At 34.8% G+C, this 20733-nt stretch overlaps 2 protein-coding genes across 2 annotated transcripts; both read right to left on the bottom strand.

Moving 5' to 3' along the window:
• Nucleotides 1–1900: 1900 nt before the first annotated feature.
• LOC122015310 (ADP-ribosylation factor 1-like) lies at nucleotides 1901–9090 on the bottom strand. Its single transcript, XM_042572135.1, has 9 exons — nucleotides 8978–9090; nucleotides 8730–8898; nucleotides 8614–8652; nucleotides 8421–8483; nucleotides 7109–7127; nucleotides 6068–6179; nucleotides 2885–2932; nucleotides 2327–2457; nucleotides 1901–2181 (listed from the first exon to the last, which is right to left on the bottom strand). Exons 2-9 carry the CDS (start codon nucleotides 8830–8832, stop codon nucleotides 2154–2156), a joined length of 543 nt encoding a protein of 180 aa, XP_042428069.1. The 5' UTR covers nucleotides 8833–8898; nucleotides 8978–9090; the 3' UTR covers nucleotides 1901–2153.
• Nucleotides 9091–11372: 2282 nt separating this feature from the next.
• On the bottom strand, nucleotides 11373–20240 carry LOC122014348 (EH domain-containing protein 1-like). The gene is made up of 16 exons (XM_042570562.1): nucleotides 20024–20240; nucleotides 19866–19945; nucleotides 18684–18752; nucleotides 18546–18603; nucleotides 18406–18458; nucleotides 18274–18316; nucleotides 18130–18176; nucleotides 17846–17959; nucleotides 17637–17739; nucleotides 17345–17394; nucleotides 13585–13713; nucleotides 13247–13498; nucleotides 13063–13142; nucleotides 12701–12827; nucleotides 12480–12623; nucleotides 11373–11847 (listed from the first exon to the last, which is right to left on the bottom strand). Exons 1-16 carry the CDS (start codon nucleotides 20106–20108, stop codon nucleotides 11662–11664), a joined length of 1620 nt encoding a protein of 539 aa, XP_042426496.1. The 5' UTR covers nucleotides 20109–20240; the 3' UTR covers nucleotides 11373–11661.
• Nucleotides 20241–20733: the final 493 nt, after the last annotated feature.

Genomic DNA, 20733 nt, shown 5'->3' with positions numbered 1-20733 from the left:
ACTCGGCTCAATAGGTTGTTCCTCGCTCAGCCAGACAAGCAGTCCGGTCGGACTAGCCTTCATTTAGTCACAATTGTCAGTATATGATGTCCTCTCTATAGTCGTCTTGGCCGGATGAACAATCTGCTCCAATGAGCTTCCGGGCCGATTAGACCCTTCATGCTCGCTCGGCCCATTGACATCTGCTCGGGCGACTTTGATGAACCGACGATTTCCTATCTTTGACCGCCTTGATTTTAACCTCCACGTCGACTATTGTTCCTACCTTTAACTCATACTTGGTGAACTCTCTTTACCACCGCATCATTAACTATAATATATATTTTGGTAGACCAATCTCATAATTTTTTTCCCCTACTAATCTCATTATTTTATTTTAGAAAAACACTTTAATCATTTTGATATATTGTTATGTTATCTCACTATTGTCTGCTGCTTAAGTTACGGGTGTAAATGAACTAAGCCGTTTATGAATTATTTGAAGCTCGATTCAATGAAAGCTTACTTGAGCTCATTTAATAAGACTTGTTAAGATAAACAAACCAAGTTCAAGTTTCACAATATTCGGCTCGTTAACTTGTGAACATATTCGTTAAACTCATGAATTAACTTTAAATAAAAGAATAATAGTTTTGATATTGAATTTATAGATTTTACACTCTATCTATGAAACATATAGACTCTACCTATGAAATATCTAGACAAATATATTAAATTTATTTATTAGAATAAAATTATAAATTTTAATAAGAATATTATAATTTTCTCTAAATATATAATTTAATTTTTAATCAATATTTAAATTTATAATTTATATTTATTAAGTTCGGTAAAAATTCTAATAAATTCGTAAGGTATGAATATATTCATTAAATAAACCTCGAGCTTAACTCGATTATAAATAAATCAAATTTAAATATTTAAAAGTTTGACTCGTCTCTCGATTCGACTCGATTGCAGCTTAATAATACGGTATTAGTAATAAATTATTGGCTGTGGTCATTTCTTTGAGATCGTGTCCTTTTGTCGTCGCTTCTCACATTCAATTGATTGCAATGTATATATCAAAACGCAACAAAAACAAAAATCACACAACGGTTTTTTTGAGTATTCTAATCTTTATCCTTGCTGTCAATTATGTTGGGATTTATACGTGCGGTTTAAAAATTATATTGCAAAAATAAAATATAATAATTTTCTAAATTATTATAACACACATTCCACACATACCTATAACATATACACGTATACAGACATATCCATAGAATAAAATAAAAACTTTCATAAAAAAATTATACCTACTGTAGACAAATAGAAGAAACGACATCGACTAACCATTCTCACAATAATTATCTCGATTGATATTCGTACCGAGATATCTTCAAAATAATTTCTCTAAATTAAGTCACGTCTCCACTTCGATATTATCCAAAGGAAGGAGAGGACACAATCTAAAAGAGAAACCAAGACCTGACTTTGTGCCCAATGGTGAAGGCAACTCCGCGACACAAAGTGAAAAAGGGGAAGCAACCTTTTGCTACTGCCTGACACCCTTAGGAGCTGCTGTCCGGAGCACAGACGACTGCCGATGCTGGGACATTGGTTCTGAAATCGACAACAAGAGACATTGGCGTTGAAATCGACAGCAAAATGTATCGGCACTGAAATCAGAAACAAGGGGTGTCGATGTCGAAATTGACAACAAGAGACGTCGGCGTCGAAATTGAGAGAGAGAGAAGAGGAGATAAACCTAATTACTATTAAATTTAATTCCAATAAATAATTAATTCTCTACTAATATGAGATGAAAATGAGGCTCAGACCATCCAACTTCTGAGATGGAAATGGGCCTCAGAGCATCTCCTAAAGCAAGTACTGTAACAGTATTTCAGATGATTGATACAGCAAATCATATTTGAATTGAATTTCTCCTTGGTTCCAAAGAAAATTTAGTAGAATAAAATAAGGTAAAATGATTTACTCCAATGACTTCAACCCTTTACACGTAAAACTCATACTTGACATCTTCCACCAATCAACTACGAACCAACAAGATGTGAAATCAAAGTTTAACATACACCCAATGCAGCATTTCAGAATACACGCTCCTGAGTTTGACTGGCTGCGTACACAAGGTCTCACAAAAATTTAACTCAGCCAGATTTTAAAGTGTTGCTAAGCCTGCATCAAATAATTGGAAAAAATATTTTTAAGTGAAGCTGCTTAGAATAATTATCTAAGACGACTTTATTATGATAATACAAACTGTTTCCGAGAAAACAAAGCAAAAGACCTAGTTATGTGGTGTTCATTTGCAAGTTCTTACCAATCCAAGCCCTCAAATAGCCCTTCTCCTTTTATAGCTGAAGTTTTGAAGATAGCCCACTGTCGATTTTTGATCTTGTGAAGTTCCAAGGCTTCTGTTATTGCAGCATCATCCAAAGCGCCAGGGAGATCCTGCATATCAGTATAGATAAGTTCAACAAAACAAGTCTTCTGTTAATAAACACTTCCAATTAAGGACTGCAACTACAACTGATGCAGCAGTTTGCATATTTCAGGACGCAGGTTTCCTACTTTGATCAGTTTCTTTCCAACTAGCATTTTGTTAACTGCCAAGTGCTGAATATCATGAAATAGGGACAGTGATTCCGCAGGGTAACAAAAACATCTTATATTCACTAAATGGCTATACTATGCATGCATGTTGAAAACTGAGAATTACTAGGAATGAATTAATGCCAGCCAATCCACCTTACAGTCTCTCAGAGAATGGAAGGAAATGAATGAACAATAATAACTCAACCTCCAAAATCCAAATGCAATTCAAGGGAAAGAAAAGAAACAACAAAGCACTTGTCTCAGATGAGGATAATTCATTAACCTGCTTATTAGCATACACAAGGACAACAGCACCTTTTAGCTCTTCCTCCTACAAAAAAAGATTCAAACAAAGACGGATTGCCATCAAATATATAACCATAAACAATAAAATAGAATTAATAGGCGAAAGAATCCTGATAATATAAGAAAGTATAGGGTGCTTTACCAGCATGCATATGCCCATAATAAACTAATACTACTGATGGTGTGATTTATATTCTGTTCTGCTAAATTCTAATTATATCTGCCTCATAATAAACTAAAACTACAGATGCACCTTAACTAATTTATGGTTTCTAAGAAACTGGAGATTTTGCTTTCACGAGTTAGCATAAACCATCAATGTCCATTATCATCAAGCCATCTTTGTCCCAAACATATAACAATGTGATATGGTCCCGAGTATAGGATCGAGTCACAGGTCGAGATCCGGATCCGTACTTGGTCATGCAACACATAAGGGGGGAAGGGAGGAGGAAAAAAGACTCGTCCTAAATAGAGTCCAAATCACTCAAGGGGGCAGACTCGTCCTAGACAGAGTCCTAATTGCTCAATTTTTTCTCCCCTCTTTATTAATAATGACACTCCTTATATAAGGAGTCAAATATGACAGGATTAGGAAAGACCAACCATAAAGGAAAACAATAAATCAAAAATAGAAAAGCTAATTAGGCCATTATTTGTTTTCTACTATAGCAGTAGCTAAATTAGGCCATTATTTATTTTCTACTAATTAGACAATAGCTAATTTATTTCTAATAGCTAATTAAGTAGTAATTAATTTGCTTCCAACTATAGCGATGTTCAACAAAGGTGTCCACCTCGGCGTCCACATCATCACTCCCCTCCTCGATACTGAGCTTGTCCTCAAGCTCGAAAGCGGGGTATAATGCCACTAATAGCGTGAAGGGAAATTTCTGAATTCACTTCCCCCTCTTCCTCACCTTCTTTGTCATCATCAGGCACTTCAATCCAAAACAGGCGTTTACACTTGTGACCCGTGGAGTAGGATTCATCATAGTTAAAACAAAGGCACTTGGCTCTCCGTTCTGCCATCTCGGCGCGAGTCAGACGCTTGAAAAATGAAACAGGTGGAGTCTCCTTTCTGATGTCCGGGGTCCTGGTCTTCGCCAAAGGAGGGCCTCCACTACTGGTGTTGAGCTTAGTTGTGGTCCCGCCCTAATTCGTGCGAAGCAGCCCCTCACCTTGATGGAAGCACTGCTTCCGTTCTAGTGCCCTGGCCATATTCATTGCAATGCCTAGGTTTTCAGGCTTCTGCAGTACGATGTCGATACGGAGATCTTCGACTAGCCCTGCAGTGAATAAGTCAACTTGTTGTTGTGGTCGAAGGTCCGAGGTCCAAGCGAGGTGAGATTGAAATTGGCGCTGGTAGTCTTCTATAGAGCATGTTTGCTTCAGATTTACTAGCTCTCCTAAAGGATTGTTGCTTAGGGGCGGGCCAAAGCGGATATGACAGTGGTCTCTAAACTGCTTCCAAGTCATCTCTGGCTCTTCTTGCTCTACCTGATCAAACCAAAGTTGGGCTTCCCCTACCAAGTGGAAGGCAGCAAGGCCAACCTTGTCAGCCTCTGTGGTCCTTTGGTTGGTAAAGAATTTTTCGCACCTTTTAACCCAGCTCAACGGATCCCCTTCTCTAGAATAGGTGGGGAACTCCATCTTTGAGTATCGCGGAGCCATGGTGCCGCTGGATGGCAATTTAGGTCTGACCTCTGAGCCTCTAGAAGGGTCATACTCTGCGCTAGTAGGGTTGTCTGCAGTGTGCAAAGGTCGTTGTCTAGCATCTTGAACAGTACGGGAAATTTCGACAATGTGTTCCTCTAGTCCTCACTGACGGGAAGTGATCTGCTGCATGAAAACTTGTTGTTGTGACATTAATCTTTCCATGAAGGCCTTGAGTTGGGATGTGATAGGATCCGTGTCACCCATGGCCGACTCTGATACCAAGTTGATATAGTCCCGAGTCTAGGATCGAGTCACAGGTCGAGATCCGGATCCATACTTGGTCACGCAACACGCAAGGGGGGAAGGAAGGAGGAAAAAAGACATCCTAGACAGAGTCCAAATCACTCAAGGGGGAAGACTCGTCCTAGACAGAGTCCTAATTGCTCAATTTTTCTCCCCTCTTTATTAATAATGACACTCCTTATATAAGAAGACAAACATGACAAGATTAGGAAAGACCAACTATAAAGGAAAACAAGGAATCAAAAATAGAAAAGCTAATTAGGTCATTATTCGTTTTCTACAGTTAAATTATGTCATATTTATTTTCTACTAATTAGGCAATGACTAATTTATTTCTAATAGCTAATTAGGTAGTAATTAATTTGCTTCCAACTATAGCGATGTTCAACAAAGGCGTCAACCTCGGTGTTCACATCACAATGCTACTACCAAGAACAACTATGGTGGGAATTTGACAATTTAAACAACAGTAACTAAAATCGAAATTTGCGAATCATGCAGATTTACACAAGGAATTAATCAGAAAAAGTTAAAATCTCTTATATTGATGTATAAAGGCGTTTCTTTTAATGTGATTGTTTCCATAACCCAAATCCAAAGACATGGAAAATGGATAGAAATCAGGAACTTAAGACATGCATATATGCAATTTTCTAAAATTATATGATCAAGAATGGAGATTCCATCATGATCCTGTCCAATGTGGAACTTTCTTTAAGTTCTTGAGCTTCAAAATAATGTGACATATGAGAAACATACTAAAGATTTCATAGTTCTTTAATGGCTTCCAATAAGGTCTTTATTTTCTTACGATGTTATTTTAATCAGAGAAACATGTGGCAGATAGACAAATGACCACAAATAGATGTTACAAATGAAGAAGTTATTAGAATGGACTTCTCCTAGCGAGCCAAAAAATAACAAGTAAATAAGGATCTGAAATCATCACCGCATGCTGAAATCTTGTAGTCATTCATATTCTAACTCTCTAAGATTCAAAACTAAGAGCAAGAGTTCTACATTTCAAATTCTTTGTCTGACACTATGTGTGGACACAAAAAATCAAGACAATTACAATGCCATCTAATGTTAGATTAAATGGGCTTCCTTAGTAAAATGTGTGTTTGTCTACTTTATTTCAGATGTAATTGGATGTAGTCTAACTACACAAATAAAAGCATGTGTACATCTTGTATACCTCTAAGATAGCATGGAATTCATCCTTAGCAGTAACCAATCGATCGGTGTCACTCGAATCAACAACATATATGATAGCTTGAGTGTTTGGAAAGTAGCATCTCCAATATGGTCTACAAAAAATGGAAAAAGTCATGATGACCTGCTAGTTATTACAGTGCATCAAAAACTTAGTGCACATGTAGAAACAGATAAAACATATCTGCTAATAGGTATTAGATTCACACTGGCCAATGGACTACTCCAGTTATCAGTCACTAGTTTATTGGTTGTACTAGTGGGTTGGCCAATAGGATGACCGTATGCTATATAAATATTCAAACATCAGTATGATTTATAATGAATATGAGAACATAAAATATGAAAACTCACACAAGATTAAAGATAATACAAAATTACAAATATGACTCAATTTTTCTGCAATCATGCATGTAAAAATTGGGGCAATACTCTGAAAAGAAAACAAATATACGTTCCAACTTTTACAACGACACTAAATGCATTATGAAACATGAAGAACCAGCATAGTTTGATGTGAAGAACAAGAGGTCCTAATAAAGAGATGAGAGCTTGATATTGTAATTCTTTAGAGGAATAGACAATAGAAAAGAAAGGAGAGGTAGAGATGGAATATGAAAGGAAGAGGGAAAAAAGATATTTTTCTCTAGCAAGGGATGAAAACAAGGAGGGACAAAAAAAAATGCAAATATATCCTCAAATTTTTTGAAAATGAAGATCAAAAAACACTTGGGCAGGGCAACTGGGCAAGGTGTTTGAGACTATAATTTCCAACCAATTTGAATGGATCAAATCTGAGAGAAAGGAAGAAAATCTCTCACTTCCTTCCCATACCTTTCTCTCCCTAACAAAATGCTGTTTTTTTTTTCTATCTCCCCATTTTCTTCTCTCTCTTCCTTTCTCTCAAAGGGAACACACCATAATAAAAAAGAGTTTGAAAATGGACAAGTGAAATAACCGTATCTTCAGCAGATGCAGGAGAAACCATAGTAAAAATCATAGACAAAAAGTGGGAAGGGATTACCTGATACTTGTCTGTCCACCTGTTCAGTTAAGCAATAAAGTCATGTCAGAAGCAAAATGATTAAAAAACAAGTGTAAGAAATAGCAAAGTAATTGTAAAATATATGCCGAGATGACTTCAGATATATCCTCAAAAAGGTAAAAACAACAACAAACATGCAAGCAAGAAAAGCATGATTCCCAATTATTTGGAGTTGGCTACATGATCTCACAATTGAACCCTAGGAAAATCCACATTCACTTCTAATATCTACTTCTTTCTTTTCATTTTTAATTGTGTTTAGTAGTTAAGAGTGATGATGTTTTCTCAAAGCCTAACACAATCCTCAACCTCTTCTGAGAGTTCAAATATCCAATAGAATAGTTAATAATTTATGAACTGTTATTAAAGACTAGAACATTTGAAAACAAAAGGACTATTTTCTTCTAAAATGAATCTCTGCCTATTAAAAAAAAATACCTTCATACCACCAAACTAAAAATATCAGGGCTGGCACTAGGCTTGCTAGGCGAAAATGATCTAACAAATACATGATTGTGACACCTCAGCACTAAGGACAAAGGGTTTCATTAAGTCAGGATCAAGTTTGACAACTCACCAATGTGGCATACAACACAATGTATATTAAATGTATATGAATGGAAATATCAATTATGAGGAATGTCAATAAGTCAGAGGAAGAATTACTCGCTCCTCCATGTAAACCAAAGCAAGAACAAATGATGATTTTGTATTTAACTTGAGCTATGCAAGAGGGGATCAAGTAATGCTCATCAACTAAGAGAAAAAACTATACCAAGTTTTATGCAAGTCTATCATCAACATAACTCATTTCTATAATCTTGCTTCAATTCCTAATTTCTCTTAACGTTTATCGAATGAAAGAGCAAAAATTATATTTTTGAAGTAATATATCAAGACATTTCCTTAACCCAATGACCAGTTCAGCGAGGCCTATAACAAATGCCCAGCAATGAGCATTGATGCCGCATTGGCACATTCTATAATCTTGGAGGCTCCAATTCACACTTGGTGGATCTAGTTAATCTTCTATTTTGCACGAACCATTTAGTTATGTAAAATTGAAAAGTGAGGATGCTTACACTTTGAATAATTGGAATGATCACAAATATGCACCAGTCATCATTCTAAGATTCTAGCCAAACTCCACTAAGCAAAGGATGAAAGCATCAAACACAAGTGTGTCTGTACAATCTTATCAATCAAACATGTCAATTTAACGAGACTAGTGTCACTCAACAGAAAGCAATTAGATCAGAGATGCGGAAATATCATAGAGTGAATGACGCACCCAGATCCCAGACCTGCAACTTGATATTGTTGTATTGCACCGTCTCCACATTAAATCCAATCGCTGAAACAAAAAACAAATGGAGCAAGACACTCAACCATTAGAAAAAGAAAAACCTCATCTCCCAATCTCCAATAATGACGCAGAGAAAGGACGAGAGAGATAAAGAAAGAGAGAGAGCAAATTCACCGACTTGGTATCGTAGAAACAACCTCGCCCATCTGAAGCCGATCTGGAACAAAGAACTAGATCAACCCTCCGGATCCAAGGAACCAGCGAAGGAAGAAGGAAGGGCGGGGGGTAACTCACAGAGAATGGTGGTTTTCCCAGCATTATCGAGGCCTAGAACGAGGATCCGTGCCTCACGATTGCCGAAGAGCGAGGAGAGCATCCGCGTGAAGAGGATGCCCATCTCCTTTATCCAGGACGCGCGTCGAAGATATTCTCGAGGTGATCTCGGATCCGAGCAGCAGAAACCCTAGTCACTGAGATCGGTTAGAAACCAAATAGAGGGATCAGAGAAGGAAGGAGGGCGAGACAGAGCAGAGGAGAGAAACCTTGGAAGGTGAAACGAGTTGGGAAGAAGGTCCTAATGTTTTTCTGACGCTGGTTTCTCCTAATCGTTGAAAGTGGAGTCGGGATTAAGGCCGTAAATGGACCATGTGTTCAGTGAGTAATTTAATCTGATAATTAATCTGATATGAGTTTATTTATGGTGATTCAATATTAAAAATTAATTAATTAAATAAATTTAAATAATTCATTAAATTAAATAAATAAATTTAAATATATATATATATTTAGGTTCCAAGATTTTATAATCAAATTTATTAATAAAATTCTTTTCAATATATTAAATAAATAATAAAATAAAATAAATAAATTTAAATTATCAAATTCAAATAATCAATTAAATAACTATACATTTAAACAATTAAAAAAATTAAATTGAGAGATCAATAATATCTAAATGAATCAAGCTTAAACTAAGCTCAAATTAAGCTCAAGTCAAATTTGAATTGAAAATCTGATAACATCTAAATAAACTAAGCTCCAGTAAAATTTCAAATAAGCTTAAGTTCATAAAAGATAAATTAAGTTTGAACAATTATTTTCAAAGTTTGATTAAATTTAATAATTCGACTATCTTATTAAATAAATTTGAATACCCTAAAATTTTACTAGACTTATTTACATTCCTAATCGGGATAAGGAACTACTAATTTGCTAATTCATTTATCCTAATTGTGGCAACGTAGCGACGATTTATTTGTATATTTTATATCTGATTTATGTGTCTTCTAAATACTAAAAACGTATGCTGCATATATTTTTATGTATATGCTCGTTTTTTTTAAAAAAAAAAGGATATTTATGCATATAAATCTTATTTATTTTATTTACAATAGGGACATTTTTAGTAACTAATTTTCATGAATAATTATGTTAATATTATTTTTTTCATATTAAAAATAATTTAAAATTTTATTAATAATTTTAAAAGATATATATGATCATGATTCTATTTAGTTCCATATCTTAAAATTGATAACATCATAAACGTAAATTTTTTTATAAATATCTTAAATTGACTAATATATTTTTCGGCCATTTTACTAAAATCAAATGTAGTATCCCACTAGCTTACTACTAAGGTTCTCGATTATTATTTTGTGTTCTACTATTGTATCAATTTGACACTCTTATCAAATTTAATTTATAGATATAAGATACTAATTTAAATATGTATTACATTATGTATACAGAATAAAAATTCAAACATTTTCATCCAAAACAAATATATGTAATAACATAATTTATTCTTATATGACAATTAACTCTCTTAATTATTTTTTTAAAAAAATTAATATTATAAAGTCGGATTGTACTTACCTCCATTACTCCTCAACCCGTTCTATAGTCAATATCAAACTCTAGATCTCAAGATATAGACCTTCGAAGAGGACAGGTTTAATATTTATAAAAAAATATTGGGTGGGAGGTTTGAGTTGAAATGATAATAATATAGTCAATATTTTACAACATTCATATAGATAAATTGTAGAAGGATAATCATAAAAGTTTGAAAGGTAAAACTATTTTCCCCCCATTTTAGAACAAGCGATTGAAAATCAGATTAAATTTTATGAACAATTAATTTTGAAATTTTGCCGTCATGCAAGAAACTAAATGTACCTGAAAGGCAAGAGCTCATACAGGGAACTTCAAAATTCCTCACCACACTCCAGTCGTGGAAGAAGTGAAACATGCAGGAAGAAGCATTTTTTCTAAAATTTATTGTTTAAATTTATTGTGCTTGGCGCGTCGGCCATCGTACAACATGCGTATCTCCTCCTCGGTACGCTCCAGAGTCCAGGACCTTGAAATAATGATATGAGGTTATATATTTTATTAAAACAGTGATAGTTTTAAAATTTAAGAGCATTTTAATATTTTTAAAATTCTCAAAATATGTTAGGATATAAAATGATTTTTTAAATATAAAACTGGGCACCGTATTTTTGTTGTTAGTAAAGAATCGTTGGCTTCATCGTCACAAAGTCATTTATTTGGTTAAAATTTCTCGATTTTACTATTAAAAGCCATTTCTACATGGAAACTGGACAAGACAAAAGCTTCACAATGTCCTATTATGACATTATCAGTTTATCACAGCTATGCAAGAGCCTACTTTATATACGATGATTAAATTAGAAGTGAAGCCCTCCGTGTTACGATACAACGATAGAATATCTAGATTATTATTCAAACATCCATGATTCAATCTACGGTTATGGTGAATTTATAAAAAAAATTTCTTCACATAGGATACACAACTAAAGGATGCTAAGTAAAGTTTGATTAGCATTAACAGATCAGACCACTTGAGCATGAGGAAGCTTTGCTTTACTTATTATTTTGCAAATATAAATGTATTGAGCTTAAAATCTGTAAACATTTCAACATCCAATTTTGAGCTCCATGAGAATAAACAAGGGATACAATTGAATATTTCACATTTTCATCCCTGTAGAAAGTGTTGCAATTGAATCGTAGAATTTGCTGATGAGGTACTGTCGAACAAAATCAACAGTGACCCACAAAGAATAGTTCAGTACAATTAATACAAGAAATATGAAACCGCAGCTCACCATTTCCCTCCATGAATAAGAAATTTCAAAAAGAGTAATGGTTTGAAGGCCATGAAACGCTATCTCATCATCAACTTCTTGTGTCATCATCATTCATATGGATTTCTGAACCTCTTTAGGAGTTCAGGAATGTCATAAGCCAGCATATCATCCACAGCCTGTACCATTTTATGCTTCAGTCTCTCAAACTTGTCGAGGTTGTATCCACTCAACACTTCTCTGTAATGGTCAACGTCAGGGAAATCTCCAGGTGGTAAATGAAACTCCTTTTGTACCTGTTCAATGGACTTGCATTTTACATCCCAAGAAGTTGACTGCTATACTAATCCAACGAGTTGCATGCATGAAATTGAGGTCAGCAAAGTAGGCTAGAATGTCCTTAGTGATTATATAAGCAGGCAGTTTATGGCTCAAACAAGCGGTGAAAGTTAATTGTTTTTTCTTCTCTTGTCATCCTTCTAATAAAAACTGATTGCCTTGGTGAAATTCTGCATAGTTTCAGGGTTAGTAAACTCTACAAACTTTCAACATTTAAAAAAAGGACAATCCGGTGCACACACCCTATTTTTTGCAAGAGGTTATTTCTAGGATTCGAACTCATGACCTTTTGGTCACAAAGCAACAACTTTACCATTGCGCCAAGACTCCCCTTTACCTTCAACATTTAAATGAAAGGATAATGAAATGTTTGAAGTTGACATGTTTTCTTCAGGCATCTACTACTGTTGTATTCTCTTTCTTTTTTCCCTTCACATGTTTCAACTTTACCTGTCGACTTGACTCAAGTATATATATCTTAAAGCTGATAAAATATATATATATATATATATATATATATATATATATATATATATATATATATATATATATATTTCATGTCCATGTAGAGTGATGGAGGATAGTAAACCTTTCCAAATTCATCTTGAAGATTGTCAATGAGCCTCTGCTGAGTCTTGGCTTTGCCTATCATCGATGGCATTTCTTTCTTTAGATGACCAATTATATAGGCATGAATTTTGACGGCTCTTGCACGCTTAACAAATTCGTTGATCTACAATGATAAAGAGAACAATGGATATTAGAAAAAACTATATAACGGAAATTCAAAACGAGTTAATAGCTACTTACACGGCGATCACAAGCTTTCTTTGGTATGTCTTTCAGATCAGAAAGCAGGTCTTCTTGTTCTCTCTCAAATAGATCCTTTCCAATAGGTCCAGTTGCCGATTCATTTATCGGTTTGTCATTGAACGACCTGTATATTTTTAAGGGAAATCAGAGCATGATACACTAGAGATCTTAGATGCCAAGTCAATCATCTGGGGTTTGCAAGACTAAATTTTGCATCCAAATACCATTAACAGCCAGTCAGATTCTCACAGATGAAAAAGTTATCTTTTCTATTGGATTCATAGGTAAACTCGTTTGTCACATCCTTTGAGAAAAAATGAGACCATTGGGTTTAATTAACATGTGAAATTATAACATACCCAATGTAAACTCGCATAGCTTCAGGGTTGTTTAGAACTTTCCCAAGAGACCACAATAGTGCCCCATAAACTCTCATAAGCTGATGAACAGTGAAAAAGAAACATGTTACACATTAAGCTAAAAGTACAATAAGATTTTGCCTCGATCATTTTATGATGAGAGAGAAAAAGGCTTAAGGATAACCTGCTGGGTGTCAACTTGGTCTGCTTTATTCAGAACTACACGGATTTTGTCATCATGGCCATGCAAAGATTCTATTACCCGCTTAAACTCATCACTGATGTCAAGTTTATAGGGATCAAAAAGTAGCAGGATGAGGTCACATTTCGCTGCAAACCAAGACGTTACTCCAGTGAAGTCATAACTGCGTTGGGTTCTTTGCTTCTCTCCAGATAAAACGCCAGGAGTATCAACGAATGTAATGTGTTGCAGAAGCTTCACAAACAAAGGCCCATAATTGGATCTCCAATTTCATTGTCGATAAAATATCTTAATGCAAAAGTTACAGATCAATTCACTACCGGGTGTGGCATCTGAGCACACTCGAACTTTGATAAAAATGAAGCTCCAAATGTACTGAGGCCATGGTATGGCATATCTGCTTGAACAGCAATGGTATTTCCAGGAATGCTCCTTTCATCTGGTCCCGACTGTAGGACACTGTCATCAGAAGCAAATAACACCAAACAAATACAACTGAAAGCATATCTGTGACAGAAGACTAGATGAGATCATGAATATTATTTCATGGTTATACAAGGAAGATGAGATCATGAATATTATTTCATGGTTATACAAGGAAGTTATACAAGGAAACAAGAGTCAGTTATAGAGCAAACAGAAACCCAACAAACAAACAAACACTTTGTGTTTCAACTATTTGGGATTTGACAAAATGGATTTTATCTATAGATGAAGTCTATCTAAGATTTTATCTGGAGCAACTATCATGGTCGACTATAAGCTGTCAAATTATAAAACAAATTTATATTTATATTTTACATTTAAGTTAAATAGACTATCTCCATCCGTGATGAATCAGTCATAGTCAGTCCCAAGCTCGGATAAAGGAGGAGAGTTGCATTAAGTTGTCAACCAACGTTAACACTATGACAAATATTTAATGAATAGATCCATTAAACTATTGTGCTAATGCTAGATTATTCCCCGGAATGAACGCATTGCAGGGTCTGACTATAATATCTCGACAAGGACCACTGCATCTCTAGAACTCGATTGTAGTGCTAAATATGCAAGAGTTCGTGTTGCAAGATCCGACTGTAACGTATCGGCAAGGACCGCTACATCTTCATGAGAACTTGGGTGTAGTGTTAAATAAGCAAGAGTTTTCACACCATAGGTTGGATAAGAACAAATATAATAGGAAAACTAATAATCTAAGATTTGGAACATGAAATATAGGAACTCTCACTGGTAAATCAATCGAGGTAGTAGATATGATAATTAGGAGAAGAATTAGTATTTTGTGTGTGCAAGAGACAAAATGGGTAGGTGAGAAGACAAAACTGATAGAGAACTCGGGTTTTAAGTTATGGTACACAGGAAAGAATAAAGCAAGAAATGGAGTGGGTATTGTTGTAAATAGTTCGTTAAAGGATGAAGTTGCAGGAGTAGTTAGAAAAAGGGATAGAATTATAGCCCTTAAGATAATAGTGGCGAAATAAACTATGAACATAATTAGCGTATATGCACTGTAAGTAGGATTAGATGAAGCTACCAAATCAAGGTTTTGGGACGACTTAGATGAAATATTACAAAACATTTCGCTAAATGAAATGATTTAAATGGGCATATCAGAATAAAAAATGAGTAATATAAGAGGATATATGGGGTTATGGATTTGGAACGAGAAATGAGAAAGGAAAAACTATATTAGATTTTGCGATAGCATATGACCTTAATATATTTTTTAAGAAAAGAGAAGAAAACTTAGTCACGTTCAAAAGTGGAATAATAAATCGTAAATTGACTTTCTTATGGTTAGAAAGAAAGATAAAAAGATTTGTAAATATTGCAAGGTCATCCCTGGAAAAAGCTTAACTACCCAACATAGGTTAGTAGTGTTGAATATACATCTCAAATATAGTATAAATAGAAAGAAAATAAATACAACTCCTAAAATTAAATGGTAGAAGTTAAAGGATGGAAAGCAAAATACATTTAAGGCGAAGGTAGAACTACAGACATTAGGTGAAATATACGGTGATTCTAATACGACATGAGATAAGATGGTATCAAAGTTGAAAATAGTAGCTAAGAGTGTACTTGGTGAGTCAAAGGGACATGCACCACTAAGTAAGGAATCTTGGTGGTGAAATGAGAAAGTACAAGAGAAAGTGAAGGAAAAATGATTAGCTTATAAGGAATTATATATTTCTAAGAACGAAGAAAACGTAAAAAAATACATAATAGCCCGGAAAGAAGCTAAGAGAGTAGTAAATGAAGCAATAAATGAAACTTTTGAATGATTATATAAAAAATTAGATAAAAAAAAGGGAAAAAAGACATTTATAGATAACTAAAGTGAAAGAAAGGAAGACAAAAGATCTTATCAAAATGGAATATATTAAAGATAAATATAATAGGATATTAGTAAATGATGGAGAAATAAAAGAGCGGTGGAAGGGGTATTTTCATTAACTTTTTAATGAACGTTTAAGTGACCAACTTAACTTGAGTAATTTAAGTAGGTCAAATGAGTATAAAAATTTAAATTTTTATCATATAATTCAAACTTCAGAAGTAAAACAAGCTTTAAATGGGATGCACAATGGAAAAGTCGTTGGACCAGATGATATTCCGATAGAGATATGGAAGTGCCTAGGGAAACAAAGTATTAAATGACTTACAAAATTATTTAACATGATATTGAAAACGAAAAAAATGTCTAATCAATGGAGGATAAACTCTAATTTCCTTATATAAGAACAAGGGAGACGTACAAAATTGTGCAAACTATAGGGTATTAAATTAATGAGTCATACTATGAAACTTTTGGAAAAAATAATAGAAAAAAAATTAAGGAAGGAGACCACGTTGATGGAAAATCAATTTGGGTTTATACCTAAAAGGTCGACAATAGAAACTATACATCTTCTTAGACAATTAATTAAAAAATATTGGGAGCAAAAACAAGATCTACACATGGTATTCATTAACTTAGAAAAAGCTTATGATTGAATCTGAAAAGAAATTATATGGAGAATTCTAGAAAAGAGAGGTGTTAACGTAATATATATTGAACTAATTAAAGATATGTACGAGGATGTAACGACTAGAGTAAAGATTTCTGAGTAACTGAATCATTTCCAATAAAGATAGGGTTGCATCAAGGATCAACTCTAAGTCCCTATCTTTTTATATTAATTATGGACGAATTCACTGCACACATTCAAGCCGTGGTGCATGTTGTTTGCAGATGATATTGTTTTGATAGATGAAACACGTGAAGAAGTAAATGCTAAACTAGGATCTTGGCAGGAAACACTAAAAGGGAAAAGTTTTAAGCTTTAGTAGAATAAAGACAGAATATATGGAATTTAAGTTAAGCAATATTAGACATAATGTGATAATTGTTAAGATACGAAATGATGAGTTGTCCATAACCGAGAGCTTTAGATATTTAGGATCATTTTTATAAAATGATGAAAGGATTGAGAGAGATGTCTTACATAAAATATAAGAAGGATGGTTGAAATGGAAGAGAGCGTCGAGTATTATATAACCGTAAAGTACCTCTGAAACTTAAATGAAAATTCTACAAAATCGCAGTTAAACCTGCTATGTTATATGGAGTTTAATGTTAGGCTATGACTCGAGCACATGAGCAAAAGATGAAAGTTGCAAAGATGAGGATTTTAAGGTGGATGTGTGGACATACGAGAATGGACAGAATAAGAAATGAGAGCATTAGAGAGAATGTCGGAATTGCATCTATTGAGGAAAAACTTCGAAAGACACATTTAAGATGGTACGAGCATATACTTAGACGATCAATAAATGCTCTAGTTAGGCGATGTGAAATTATGACGAACACACATATTAAACGAGAAAGAGGAAGACCAAAAACGACTGGTTAGCAATAGTAAAACAAGATAAAATTTATTTTAATTATAGATGATGATATAGTAGAAGATAGAACTCAATGACGTAAAAGAATCCATACAGCCGACCCCACCTAATGAGATAAGGCTTGGTTGCTGTTGTTATATTTATGTTAAATAGACTGTATAAAAAAATAAGTAGAGAAATAAAACTTACTGTTACAACAACAAATCTGTCCGTTGTAGGTTCTGGCCCAATGTGAGCACCTACATAAAATCAAGATGAAGATGAATCAACAACTTTTGCTAAGACTAAGATGAATAGATAGAAAAGAAAAAACATGTGGCAAAAAGGCGATTCGCTCGCCCCCAGCGCCCCCGCCAACCCGTCCCTAGGCCAACACAGAGGAGGTAAATCACGGGTGGCTACTAGCCATTAGTGCAAATGACCAAGACATGGGGGATAGAAAAGAAAAAACATGAACACAAGTAATATTGCTCTGACAGACCTGGATAGCCAGATTGCAGCAAGTGTTTTATGAATGTTGTCTTTCCAGTAGAATATTGTCCCAATAGCATGACCATGGGCTTGGCTTCAAAATCACTATTTGTCTGAAAAAAGGTTGTAAATATTAGGGTCCGAACTAGTAACAGATTTAAATCTACGAATCTTTTCTCAAGGTCATTTCAGTTTGATATCTTAGGAACTAAAACCTACCAAGAAAGGAGAAACAAAATCATGGAATTGATAGGTCTCCTCTAAAGGCTTAAGTTTCTCAAGGTATAACTTCTTCAAGCCATCAATTATTGAGGTAACAGCACTTAGAGGTACCTAGAATCAAATACAAACAAACAAAGTTATTAATATAGACTTTCTTCAAGCAAGCAATTGTTGAGGTAATAGAACTTAAAGGACTTATTACCAACAACCAGATACAAACACAAATTAACTTCAGGAAAGAAAACCAATGTAAACTATAAGCAGTTTTCTGTAAAAGATACCTTTTTTGATGATTTTGAGTTAAACCAACTAGCTGATGCTGGCACAACTTGTGAAGATGCCAAAAACAGCAATCGCCAGAAGGGTCAGACAAGTAAAATAATATGAACAAGAGGAAGTGAAGTTTTCATAAATAAGCTCCCTACCATCCGAATGGTTCTCATTTTTCTTTTCCTTGCGCTTATGTTTCTAGAAAATCGTCAGCAGAAATATGTTAGAGGGTGATATTGTTTCACACATTATGAAGATTTTTGGTAGAAATGGAATGATTGACCTACAGCTAGTAGAGCATCCAAACCTTCCATCGTTGGAGAGCCTAAGTTCTCCAAGTCTGTTGTTAGGAAAAGTGATTGGTACAATCAGATATACATTCTACAAAATATAACAATCCTAAATATCATTTGGTCGTTGGTGTAACCTGCATGCTTAAGTACATCCGAGCTAATCTCATGACCTGCTTGAGCCAATGCAACAAGCTGTCCATTGTAAACACTTAAGAGAACTTAGTGTTTGATTAAGATGTTTTATAAAATGAAAACTATATTGAAACCAAAACCTGCATAGCACTGATGAAGTCTTCAACATCAAGAAAACCCTGTCTCTTAGAGTCAGCAATGGCCCAGACCTGTAGAGAAAGTTAACTAGTTAGTGTGAAAGCACAAATAATCTAGTCACATGGTATGAAGGAGAACCGAACACATAATATAACAATGACAAAGTTCATGTGATTGAGAACAGAATCCACAAGCTAATTTTTAACAATTTACCCCTGTCGTTTAATTGTCATTGATACAATTCAAGACAATCAAATTAAGACCAGAAATTCCATACAAGGCATTCCTAGAACAAAACACATCCAGTGTGCAGCATATTACTTGAGTTGCTGGAAAGTAACCAATTCTTTATTTTCAACAAGTGGATCAAAGTGGAATAATAAAATAAAATATATTATCAATAATTTACCAAAAGGTGCAACTCTAATATTACTAAATACTCATATGGGAAAATTATCAGTGTATTATTATCTATAAAATATATATTATAAATAAACTCATTCCTGCCTTATCCCAGGTATGCAAGTTTAAATTTTGATCCCATCCTCGCCCGTTTATATCTTAGGACAAGACAGGACGGCTATTAATAAGGTTTTTTGACGGGAGCTGGAAATTGTTATTCCTAATCCAAATCCATCAATTTAAGTACATTTATACACATGGAACTAAACTTTTAAAGAAATGTAATACATACACGCATAAAAGTAAACTGCAATATAGATAAGCTGCTAGTCTTAAGAACTAATTAATGTAGATTAAAGAAGGCTTGGCCTTCCAGAATCAACGGTCTCAATTTTAAATTGACGCAGGTTTAACTCCCACAAACGTTTGCGTAATTATAGTCATCCAATAGAAAACCGTAGGACAAAAAATTCAATTCTCCTGAGCCTTTTCTTCTGATTCTGACAGTGATAATAATGGCAACGGAGTAACCTTATTGCGACACAAAATTACCCTTTAATAGTTGCAGTCGTTCGTCTGCAAAATAGTTACCTTCCACGAAATAGATAGTGTAGATGATAAATAACATGAATTTACAAATTAAAAAGCATAAGAAAGCAAAGGAACCATATTGCTATAGTAGTGCTACGGAATCCTAGTTTCTCCAAGTAGCAAACTCCAGAGGCAATAAAACGGAACCTCTTCAGTAAATTATAATAATAAAGACAGAGATAAGAGCTGGCCTGCTTAAGTTCGGGACGGGAAAGCTTCGACATGGCGAAAAACTTGAGGGCGTCATTTCCGGTGATGCGCCCATCGCCATCTGCACCGAGAGGTCCAGCAAAATAAGAAAACAGAAAGAGAAGGTATCCGAGGCGGGAGAAAAGATCGAAAGCCTGACCCTTATCGGCAACGGCGAACCAGTCCTGGTAGGTCTTTTGCTGCTCCTTGGAGGAAGAAGACCTCGAAGACGACAGCAGATGCATCGCTGCGAGATACGGAATCGATCGAGAGGAGATGGAGTAGTTGTTGGAGGAGAAAGGGGCTCTTGGCTCGTCAATCTCTCGCCTCTCGGCCTTGGAGGCGGAAGAAACGGGAGGCGCTTTTTATACCCTTTTTTAGTTTCGCGCTCTGCACTTGAGGCGGAGGGGAAGAAAAGAGAGCCGTTCGACTTCGTGGTGGAGCCCAACGCGGAATTCGGTGGGTGGAGGGACAGTATAAACTATAAAACAAGGCCAACGCCATAGTCAGACGGCGGACGCAGGTTCATCAGCCGTCCGATGAGAATCGTGCGGTCCGATTGCGCTCTTTGTTTGGTTTCCTCAAAAGCAATGGAGTCGCGATCCTTTTAAACATAATGATCATTCTACAAACTCTCAATTAAGATTCATATTACCGAAATAAGATGTTTTTTAAACTAATAATAAACAAAATGTTAAATATAAAACTAAAAGTAGAGTAAGGACACAAATACAATTTTAATATTGAATTCTGCCTTCTATTTTTTAATATTGGTTAATCAACTCAAATGGGTTCATCTACCAAACGCCAAAAATTACAGAAAACCACCAAAGAATAAAAAACCGAAGACCGAACTCCAGATAAAAAAAC

The sequence above is a fragment of the Zingiber officinale genome, chromosome 8B (assembly GCF_018446385.1).
Source record: "Zingiber officinale cultivar Zhangliang chromosome 8B, Zo_v1.1, whole genome shotgun sequence".
NCBI lineage: Eukaryota > Viridiplantae > Streptophyta > Magnoliopsida > Zingiberales > Zingiberaceae > Zingiber > Zingiber officinale.
Note: the sequence above shows the minus strand (reverse complement) of the source record. Positions and strands in the feature narration are given on the sequence as shown.

Excerpts from the sequence above, each read along its gene's own strand:
- LOC122015310 (XM_042572135.1), bottom strand. The coding sequence starts at position 8,832 with ATGGGCATCCTCTTCACGCGGATGCTCTCCTCGCTCTTCGGCAATCGT. Across the intron at positions 8,653-8,729 it reads TGGGAAAACCACCATTCTCT|ATCGGCTTCAGATGGGCGAG; the intron begins GTGAGTTACCCC and ends TCTTTGTTCCAG. Across the intron at positions 2,933-6,067 it reads AATTCCATGCTATCTTAGAG|GAGGAAGAGCTAAAAGGTGC; the intron begins GTATACAAGATG and ends CTTTTTTTGTAG.
- LOC122014348 (XM_042570562.1), bottom strand. The coding sequence starts at position 20,108 with ATGCATCTGCTGTCGTCTTCGAGGTCTTCTTCCTCCAAGGAGCAGCAA. Across the intron at positions 18,604-18,683 it reads ACTTCATCAGTGCTATGCAG|CTTGTTGCATTGGCTCAAGC; the intron begins GTTTTGGTTTCA and ends TACAATGGACAG. Across the intron at positions 17,960-18,129 it reads ACTCAAAATCATCAAAAAAG|GTACCTCTAAGTGCTGTTAC; the intron begins GTATCTTTTACA and ends ATTTGATTCTAG.